At 41.5% G+C, this 11,030-nt stretch overlaps 1 protein-coding gene across 1 annotated transcript; it reads right to left on the bottom strand.

The window, feature by feature from the left end:
• Window positions 1–932: 932 nt before the first annotated feature.
• On the bottom strand, window positions 933–3,394 carry six1b (SIX homeobox 1b). The gene is made up of 2 exons (XM_072696573.1): window positions 2,622–3,394; window positions 933–1,914 (listed from the first exon to the last, which is right to left on the bottom strand). The coding sequence occupies exons 1-2, from the start codon at window positions 3,179–3,181 to the stop codon at window positions 1,620–1,622; spliced, it is 855 nt and encodes a 284-aa protein (XP_072552674.1). The 5' UTR covers window positions 3,182–3,394; the 3' UTR covers window positions 933–1,619.
• Between the last annotated feature and the right edge of the window lie 7,636 nt (window positions 3,395–11,030).

Raw genomic sequence — 11,030 nt, 5'->3', positions numbered from 1 at the left:
TTTATTTGTATTTCCGACCCTAGTCTTTTAAGAATAAATAAACAATTACTGCCCAGATAAATAGCTTTACATATCATTTTCCCTGATGCCTCGGATGTTCATGATGATAGATTATCAGTGAAGGCCCGCGTCCCTCTTTGTAAAAACAGGTCCTGTATTTTAGAGGACGCAATATGCTGAAACGAAAAGTATTTCAGCGATAATAAACAGCTAGGCCAAAAGTCAGCTGTGCCTTCAGTTCGTGTTCCTTTTTTTTTATCTTTTTCTTTTTTCCACAATGAAACTTATGAATGGAGGCACGTGAGCTCGCCTACTGCAGCTGGTGTCTTTTCTTTGGCCCAGAACCGCCAGAACAAACAGTGAGAGAGCGCAAAGTAAACAGCCCACTACGACCCTAACCGAGCAGGGCGACCACAAAAGCAGCACACGCCTCCCTCCTGAGCGTGGAGCAAAGTCAACAAGCCTTCGCTCTCTCTGTTCAACCAAAGTGTTATGAAGACAGATTTCGCATGAAGGACCGCAATAAACAAACCCTAAACCATTATTATTATTATTATTATTGTTGTTATTGTTGTTAATATTATTATTATTGTTGTTGTTATCATTATTATGACTATTATTACTATTTAAAAATTTGTATTGTAATTGTATACTACGATTAATAATAATAATAATAATAATAATAATAATAATAATAATAATAATAATTTCTGTTCATTATAAAGATGACAATTTGTGTTATTAATTCTATTTGTTGATGGTGATATTCAGTTATTACATGTATTTGTTGGTTCTGATGCCCTTTATCATTAAGTCTGTTTATGAATGCACATCTCTGATTGTGTGATTGTTTTTTTTTTTCTTTGCAAAATTTCAACAACAAAATTGTGATCTTCTAATCGATTAGATTAAGGGGCTTGACCCGCTTTACTACAATGAAACTCGACAAAACTTTCATAATATATTTTGAACAGCTCATGATCCGTGTGCTAAGATCATTTTCAGTGTACAAAACTGTGTATTCCCATGGATTCCTGCACGGTAGGTGGTGTAACACAACCTGAGGCAGAGGAATTTAAACATGACTTCTTTTTCCTGTCTTATTTTCTAATTCGTTACACTGCTGAAATAAATATTACTCGGCCATGGTTCCCTATTTTTCCCTCTGTAGAAAGTTAAAGCATAATTTTCTTTTTCACATCACGAACAGGCATCAGATCTAAGACTCACTTTACCAACTGCAAGAGAAAAACAATGATATAGGTGGGTTTAGAGACAATCGCTTTAAGGATCCAGAAGCTGGGCGCTGCAGAATCAAAATACTGGAAAGGCGTCTTGAGATTTTGAAGAAGAGCATTGGTTTTTATTATTAACTGCTTTTGCTTTTGTCCTCTGTCCAGTTTAACGACTTGGCAAATGTCAGTCCATGCGGCTATCAGCCCACCATGGGGGAGAAAAAAACCCTAGCGTGAAATCCTACCAAAAAAACTACGGATTCTGAGTTTAGACTTACAGCGTTCATATGGTTTGATATCTACAGTAAAGTGGCGAATCTCGTTCTAGTATTCCGTACAAAATGAAGGGAGAAAAAAAATAAATAAAATCTCAGTCTTAATGGCTTAAGAACCGAGGTCCACTAGACTCGATGTCAAAGGTCCCAGTAATGAATCCTGGAGCTGGTGGGGGTGTCCTTGCATGCCGTGTACCGTCTGCGTGGCGCCGAGGCCGCTCATGGTGTAGGCGGGAGCGCCGGGGTGGCTCATGTTGCCCTGCAGCAGAAGCACAGAGCTCTGGTCAGGACTCTGCGGGGGCGAGAACTCCTCCTCCGAGCTGGACATGAGGGACTTCCCGCCGTCCAGCGGGGACAGCTGGCTCTGTTTGTTAGCGCCTGAGTTGTTGTTCTCGCTGTTCTCTCTGCAAAGAAGGGAACAGAGTGTGTTATTGTCATTTTTTTTAATTTACTGGAATTGCTGAAATCAATTTTAGCATATATTTTTAGCATATATTTTGATACATATACCATTATCCAGTGGTGTATATATATATATATATATACACACACACACACACACAAAATTGAACATACATATGAAAAGCGGATATGACTAAATCTACAGCGCTCAGTCACAGTTATATGTCCATCCTGACTTTTTTTCTAATATGTTGTTATTTATGTCTTTCTCAGCCATATTTAATGTACAGCCAAGGCAGCACTTGACAGAAGCATATGGGGTTATCTGAAATATATTATGCCATAATTTTATCTGGAACACATATCTCAAACTTTTAAGTTTAAAGTTTAAAGTAACTTTAAAGTTTTCCACCAACTTTTAAATCAAGCAAATACATGCAGTAAATACAGTAACGCCCTGTGCGCATTTTCGCGAAAATAAGTATCCAGTATTATCATTAAATCATTCTGTTGTCAGTTTTACAACATATAGACTGAACTATTCCAGTCTATTGCAGGATACTTCCAAAGGAATGGCATCAACAAGGGAACATCCTTAACGTGTCACTGGCTGTATAAACATACATCCTATTTACAAACGGTCTGACAGGCCTACCAAATCCATCAGCTGAAGTGTTGGTGAAAAAAGGGAATCTTTGGAGTAACCTACCTTTCTTTGGCCTCGGCGGCTCGGTCTCTCTGTCGCCGGTTCTTGAACCAGTTGCTCACTTGCGTGGTAGTGAGTCCCGTGGCCTCGGCCAGCTCCCTCTTCTCCCGGGGAGAAGGGTACGGGTTGTGCGTGTACCACTCCCGCAGGACGCCGCGGGACTTCTCCTTAAAGCAGTAGCTCGTCTCTTCGCCGTCCCATATCGTACGCGGCAGAGGGAATTTCCTACGCACGCGGTATTTGCCCACGGCGCCCAGCGGCCGCCCCCTCAGCTTCTCCGCCTCGATGTAGTGGGCCTTCAGCCACAGCTGCTGCAGCTTGGGGTGGTTGTGCGGAGAGAACTGGTGACTCTCCAGGATTTTGTAGAGCTCTCGGAAGTTCCCGCGGTGAAACGCCACCACGGCCTTGGCCTTGAGAACGGACTCGTTTTTGTGGAGGTGGTCGCAGGCCGGCAGGGACCACAGGAAGCGGCCCAGGCGCTCCAGGTTCCCCCCTTGCTGCAGCACCTCGCACACGCACGCCACTTGCTCCTGGGTGAACCCGAAAGAGGGCAACATTGACATGACGTCGTGATGGCGCGCGCTGTCTCCCTGTCCTGCTATCGCCACACCGCTCTTTTTTGGGGAGGGGGGTTTCTTGGAAGAGCGGAATGGAGGGACAGAGCCTGTATCCCCCGTGTAGTAGCCTAGGTTTGACGCTGGCGGAGTGTTATAGAGAGAGAGGAAGAAAAAAAACTTCTGCAGGCGCTGGAGATGTCCACGTTTGTTGGTCGTTTGTTGGTTGTAGACGCTGTTTGCTCCCTCTCTAGTCGTATCGCGCTAAAAGAGCCCTGCGCGCTCGCTGATTGGCTCTCCGTCCACCCTATCCTAAGAGCAGCGCAGAAAAGAGCTCTGCTCCCGTTTCCTCCCTCGGGAACGTGGTGGTCTGAAACTGGATCCCCCCGTCTCCAGTTTTACCTGAGGGAGCGGGGCACCTCGATACTAATCAATTACAGCGGGTCTCTCAAGGCTGCGCTCGCTCTTATCCCACCTCAGACCCACTTTGTCCATTCACCGGTCGCGCGTTCAGCTTAAACAACTTTATAGCCATTGCATTATTAATGAATTTATAAATAACTACATAAAGCCGAGCTCTTGGTCTGCATTAGACACAGGTCCACTGATGTAAAAACCAGACACATTGCTATTTTCTTAAAGAAGCCTTTCTGGATCTGTTATGGATGGTTATTTGGAGACATGTAGGTGCTGAACAGAGAATAGGGTGGGTACAAAAACCAAGAAAAAAAATGGCTAAGTCATTTTGGATGCCTATTCATTGCACTTAAACACCTGATCGCTTTATTGCATGACTGGTGTTCATTGTGGAGGCACACGCAGCGCGCAGTGCGTGAGGTCCCTGTGCGCGAGATACTCAGCGCTCCATTAAAAACCAATCCAGCTCTAAAGCTGGGGAGATAACCCAGTGCCGCCGAGAGATAAAGGAGTACCCCGGGTGTGCTGAAGCCCCTCATCAAAGCATCCTCCTGCGTTAGCTAGACGTTAGCTCAACGCGTGTGTCCATCTATAATTAAGAAACAATAGCATTATTTATGTTACATTTTAGTTTTATTAAAGAAATCAGCCGATCTGCAGCACAATTACAAATAAATAAATAGAGAGAAAACATCTTTAAAATTCTTAACATTTTTTTAAATAAAGGAGTCTATAGAAGAAGAACCACTTTTGGTTCCATAAACAACATTCAAAAAGAGATGTGCATTTAAAAGGAATGTGTAAATGTTGAGCACTTTTGCATCAAATAAAGTTAATTAAAAATGTTGGTTCTTTCCTAAACCAAAAGTTGTTTTTCTAAGGCATTGCAAAAAGAGCACTTTGCTCTGCATGTTGCTCTCTCATTTTAAGAGTGTACCCAGCTGGTCACCATCGTCAATAGACGTTATTATCTGGTTGAGTGTAGGTTGTGTGACGAATATTCAATGTCAGGACAACGTCTAATGCCAACATCAATTTGACACAGAATAGTAACGACAATTGACGTTGATACTTTTTGGTTTTAAGTAATGCTATTAAGTAACCAAAATTCAACGTCTGTCTAACGTTAGAGTCTGATGTCAAGCCAGTGTTGTTTTTCACGAATATGTGACTTTGATTTCCATCCAGAAAAATGTCTTAAATTTAACAGTCCAACGTTTTTCTGATCTCAAGTTGGTGGCCGGTGCCTTCTGAGTAGCCACAGCCACAGTTCAGTGATGTCTCGCTCATTTCCACTCTTAAATGTACCCGTGACTGTGATGAAAGGGTTGGACGCTCACTTTAGCAGCCTATATGTCGCTCGAGCAATTTGTTTTCTTTTGCCACATCGAGAAAGAAAAAAAAAAGAAGCGTCTGTCTCTCCCCCTCTCTCGCCCTTTCTTCCTCTCCCCCTGTCTCTGTACAGTGAAATCTAAAACCGGTGCATTAGTAAATGAGTTCTGTGTTCGTCGAGCTCTTTGCTGCTCAGACGCTGTTTTAAGGAATAGATCGCATTTCTTTATCTGCGCCCAAATCTGCAACCTGACACCAGGGCGACGCAAAGCTCACAATCACTCACCCGGAATGGAGCACCTCTTTATAATTTCATTTGAGACGCGGCGTCCATTTTCAGGACAAGCCAAAGGGCCTATAGCTTATACAGAGGGGCTGTACTCAGGGTCCTGTAGTCCACGCCGCCCACCGTCCTGCACTGGAGTTCAGATTCTCATATCAGCTCAGGCAGACCTGAGGTCACTCAGATACAATGAAGAGTTCATTAGTTTCAGCCAATCCGGTCACCTGTGAAAACAACTTTTTTTTTTTTTTGTCTCTGGAGCTTTCGACAGAGGGTCCGTCCATCTGCCCAGACGTACAACTCAATATTCCAGGTCTAATGGCGACATTCTTTTTTTTTTTTTTTTTTTTTTTTGAGTGTGTGCTGACAGAAAGAGAATTCAATATATATATATATATATATATATTAATTATCCCTAGATCACTTACTTAAGAAGGAAGTTACCTCAGATGTGCATGCGCTGCAGTGGTTCTTTAGTAAAAGTCACAATTATTAATATAATTATGATAAATGTTTTAATTATTATTTGGCTGGTTAAATTTGTCCCGGAGACAACGGAGACAAGGTTCCCCTTATTTTTTTGTCGTTTTCAAGTTTTGATCAAAATAAATACTACAAAGTAACTTATAATAAATAAAATCTTTAAGTTAAAAGTTAAGGCAACAGCCCTATACATATAAACAGCACCAAAAACGTTTCTTCCTTCAAAGAACATTTTTGGTGCTATACAGAACCCTAATGGTTATGCATGTAATTGTTTTTAGGTGGCCATTGCTGTGAGCTCTACAACGTACGATGTGAAACTGCAGGCTTTATTGGGCTTGATGACATCTAGGCCCATGGATCAGCTCGCTGCAGAAGGCTGCTGCAGTTGCACAGCACGCGGGTGTGTGATTGACGGCTCTGCTTGTCGTAATGTCTCCACCGCACTGAGGCGCGCCTCCTTAAAGGCCCTGCCCGCTCTCAGACCCTGATCATTTCAAGATGTGCTCTTTTATGGCCCCAAGGCGAGGCCTGGCGACCACAACGCCACATATCGATGGCCGACACACCATAAAGCTCTCTGGGTAAAAACACACAACATTTCGCGTTAGAATCACGGCTGCAGATCTGTTCATAGTTTCCGTGGCGATATATATTTTCCTGCTTTGTTCAGCCCATGTGTTCATACTGTTTTTATGAATCCCCGGTGAATGGCTTTGTTTCACATTCAGATGTCTAATTTAATGTCTAGTGTGTACGTGGGCTGCAGTCGTTATGGTTCTCAGGCTCCTGCAGCAGCAGTGCCACACACTTACGAGCTGAGCTCAGCGTCCGAAACACAACTAGCAATTCCCTGAACTACATTAAGGCAATATGAGAGGCGCCCACCTGAAATAATGCTCTGTCACAACAACACGGCCTTTTTCTGGTTTCTTTAGTTTTATTATTGTGACTAGAATAAGGCTTATTGTATTGCTCTGTTTCGAACACGAGAAAGTCTTTACTGTTTTCTTTAAAAAAAACAATGACACTATTAATAAATCATTCATTATTAGACCGCTCTAGTTTATTCATTAATTGGGTACATTTATAAACAGTACATTCGATATTATCAAAGGGTTTAATAGTGTGAGCATTGGAGTACAGTTATTTAAGTTTAGGATTAGTTTGCTTGTTTGTTTAAAGTAGATTAATCTCGAGTGCTTGAATAATACAATCTATTTATCCATAAAATATGTTTAAATTGTTTGTTCATATCAACTCCAAATACACCGTATATACTGTATTTTTTCAGCATTTTCAGTGTGAACACATTTGTTACTCAGCCTATTAAATATATTTTGATTAAGACATTTTGCTTTATTTGTTTATTTTTTTACTGTTTGAGGTCATGTAGACGTTTTCCATTTTTTTTCCCATTTTGGTATTTATTCTACTTCGAATGATATAATTTATTTGCCAAATTGCAATGAAAATGTCATTAACCGCACTACCACACCGATGTCTAGCTTAGCTATCAGTTGCACCAAGTTTGCTGCCAAACCTTGATAAATATCTGTAAAGGAGAAGGGTTCAGCAGTCTAAAACGAGAGTGCAATGTTGGGATATAGTCTTTAGCACTCTAAGCAATTCCATCTTTAAAAGGTTAACATGAATATGAACTAATTGTTGGAGTAACGTCCTTGTATTTTCTGTCTGAATGTAAGGTTACTTACATTATTCTTTGAAAAAAAAGTTATATTCGTGAGTGACGTCACAGCCGGAAAAAAAACATTTTGAAATGGGACTCTTTTAGAAACCAGACTCAGTAATACGCGTAAAGACGCTCAAACTATATCTACAGCTAAAAGCTGTGATTAATATAATGTCAATTAGGGTACATTTTTGGCAAACTAATGGATTGCTTGCTTTTAGTTAAGGGATATTTTAGGTAAAATGTAAAAGAAGTTTGTACTATATTTTTTTTTGCATCACTCTATTGATAACTCATTTTATTATAACATATATAGACTATTTATTTTTTTATAGTAAAGTTTATTTTTGTTAGTATAGTAAGATTTACCAATTTGCCGGTTTCATCATTGAAAATGTTTCAAAGCGTTTCTAAATTATAGGATCAAAATTTTTGTATGTTTAAAACTGTTCATGATTTTTCTCTTGCATTATTCATGGGTTCACCACTTATGTCACACTGACCTCTGCTGGCTTGGAGGACCCTTTCATTCGTGTCGGCCTGCATTAAGGGCTTAAACGTCATTACTGCCGTTACCTCTTACTGTTTATCTTTTTTGCTACATTTTTAGAATACCTGATGCTCGGGATAAAACCATACATAATTGTAATACATGAGAGAGAGAGAGAGAGAGAGAGAGAGAATGTGTGTGTAAAAGTCTGCCTGGTGTCCATTACCTACCCTACTCTGTCAGACACAGCACTTTCACATTGATTTGCTGACAGGCAGATATTCAAGGGCACTTAATGATTTATTCAAATAAGGCCAACCAAAAACACCTTTCTGGTTTATTTCCTATGTATATATATATATATATATATATATATATATATATATATATATATATATATATATATATTGTGTGTGTGTGTGTCTGTGTGTCTGTGTGTGAAGTGGTGGGTCTGTGAGTCATACAGACCCAGTTGGCCTCTGACCTCACATTAGCACAGTGTGTAGGGCTGGGGCACGCTGTGGCCCGGCTCAGGTTACCCACGCCTCACAGGCTGCGGCGGCGCACTAAATGTCACGCTTTGAAAGTGCCTGCAAAAGTCAGGGGTCAGCTTCTTTAATAAGCCCACTTCTGCAGGGTTCCCTCTTTTTTACAGCTCGCCGCAGCCAGCATTTATGTGCCTGCCACCAAGTTTTAAAGCCATACCCAAGGACAATTGGGAGATGGCGTTGTGTGATTCTTCAATACTGTGCTGTTTTAAGCTTATGAGGAGCATTTTGATATCAATTCAGCTCACAGAGAATTGTTTCTCCCTTACCTCAATCCTATTGTGAAACTGGAGAATGGGGTGATGTGGAGGTTTGTTCTGTTCCTCTGAGCTGTAGTTATTTCCTAGGAGTCGATAAGCTCTCAAAGGTTTTCACAAAAAGCCACCCCATTCACTGCACATGGAGACGCTGTGACGTCTGTATTTGAACAATGCACCAAAGCAACAAGATACCCCTGCCTTACACACCGGCTGACACACAGGCAGCCCAAGGGAAACAGGGGACACGAAACACACATGTCCCTTTGCTTGTGGCCACTGGTTCTTAGCTCAAAAGCCCCAAACAAAAGTGCTTTCTTACTCTTCAATATTCCAGGAGGTGCCATTTGATACCCAGCAATCAGCTAATCTGCTGCCCTAGGCGACAGGGTCACCTTTGCACAGGTAACAATAGATTCTTTACCTGTGCATTTTTCCCCCCTTTGTGTGCGGGAGCCAGTCCTACCTGGGCGCCATTCAATTAGCTTCGACTCACTTGGCCTGGTGTCACAAGAGGGAAATGTTCCCACGATCGGGCACCTAACTTCAGCACCGATTCCTTCCCAAAGCCTGTTCTACCCCTACACCTGACAAACCTCTTCTTGCATCCCCGCAAGTCAGCATTTCATGGAATGTTCTGCTACACACAGATGCACGTGGCTGTGCAAGCACAAAAAACTGTGATCTTGCACATGTTGTAAAGCTGTTCCTACTTGATAATATGCAAGATCTTATCTGGATCTGCAATCCATCTTTCACACTCTTTGCCGTTTTTATCAACTACTGAATAACGAGCAAGACGGGGCCTGTTCCTGTTCGGTCATGTGCAGGAGTGCTGGGCAAATCCGATAAGGATATGCCACTTTTCCGTATCCTCTCTGCCTCTCTTTTCGGATGATGACCTTTTCATTTGGCTATGACAGGTACCATATGACACTTTAAAAGTGAGCTGTGGTATGCAGCTGCCAGGCACTGGCAAACGATCACAGAGGACACCCATAGTGAGAACATGAGCTTGATCTCCATCGTGCGGCATATGCATACATTCATGCATTAGTAATGTCTGAGGATCACAGCCAGCTGTCCTGGAGGCCCAAGTCGTAGTCTAATCTTGTTAAATGGAGAGAGTCTTGGATTTCCTCAGGACTGATGTCACGCTATTGGTTCAAAATGTAGAGCCAACTTACCTACTTCTCCCAATAACGTGTGATTCATTCCAGGTGAAGTCATTTTCATCAGTTATTCAATTGTCAAGCTCAGGACTCTAATGTGAAACAATAGTGTCAAGGACGTAGGAAGCCCATTCACCATTCATCATACATGTATAAATATAAAGATTTAATAGGGGTGAAGGGTTTAGAAAAATATGTTGGTTTCATTTCTAAATGCAGTAGGGTTTAGGCCTTGTCATCATTTACAGCATGTGCAGAGTTCCTGTTTGCTAGCTACATCAGTATCCCATACATTAAGGTTCATATTCACTGTAGGATCAATGAATGCAATGTAATGCCTGCTTGTTTTGGGGCTTTCTGCACATGGCAAAGCAAGACTGAAATGCAAAACTGATTTGTCCAGCACTTAAATTCCTTAAATAATTCCCTTGTGTAGAGATTCCATTTCTTTTAGGAAGGCACATGAAACCAGTTGCTGAATGCCCAAGAATACAGTGTACTTATGTCAAGAAGAACACAGCATTGTCAAGTGTGTTTAAATCGAACATCCCTTGCCAAACTGAAATTTGAAACATATCATAAAAACATTGTTCACATTACTATTGTTCATATCACGCTCAAAAAATTAAATAAAAAAGACCAAACAACAACAACGACATCAACAAAAAATTAAACATCTGTGCTTTGATAAAATATTGAAGAGGAAAAATAAAGAATCGGTATAAAGCTGCAATGACTGTGCAGAGACGTTTGCAAGACTCATCAAAAACATCTGTCAACTTTTTCACTGCGTTATTTAACAAGTCTGTCTTTCCTTCCCTCACACTTTCACCTTCCATCTCTCTCTCTCTCTTTCTGTCTCACTCACTCTCTCCTGACTAAGTTCTCCCTAACAGTAAGAGAGAAATGACAGTGCTCAGACATAATCTTTGTAAGGTCAGTGCATCAAAACGTAAGTTCTGCAGATATCGTAGGCTACATTTCTGGGGACGAAAGGCACTGCTCATTTTGTTCACCCATTTGTACATGTATATCTTGCATACGTTATCCGGGAAGCAACGTGGTATCTGAACTGGAGATTGACATGTGCATAGGAGACCTCATAAGTAGGCCGCAGTGGGGTGCAAGAAAACCAACTAAACACTCATGAAACACAGCTCTTCAAATGGTGTGATCACAGGGG

The sequence above is a fragment of the Salminus brasiliensis genome, chromosome 1, assembly GCF_030463535.1.
Source record: "Salminus brasiliensis chromosome 1, fSalBra1.hap2, whole genome shotgun sequence".
In the NCBI taxonomy this organism is placed as follows: domain Eukaryota; kingdom Metazoa; phylum Chordata; class Actinopteri; order Characiformes; family Bryconidae; genus Salminus; species Salminus brasiliensis.
Note: the sequence above shows the minus strand (reverse complement) of the source record. Positions and strands in the feature narration are given on the sequence as shown.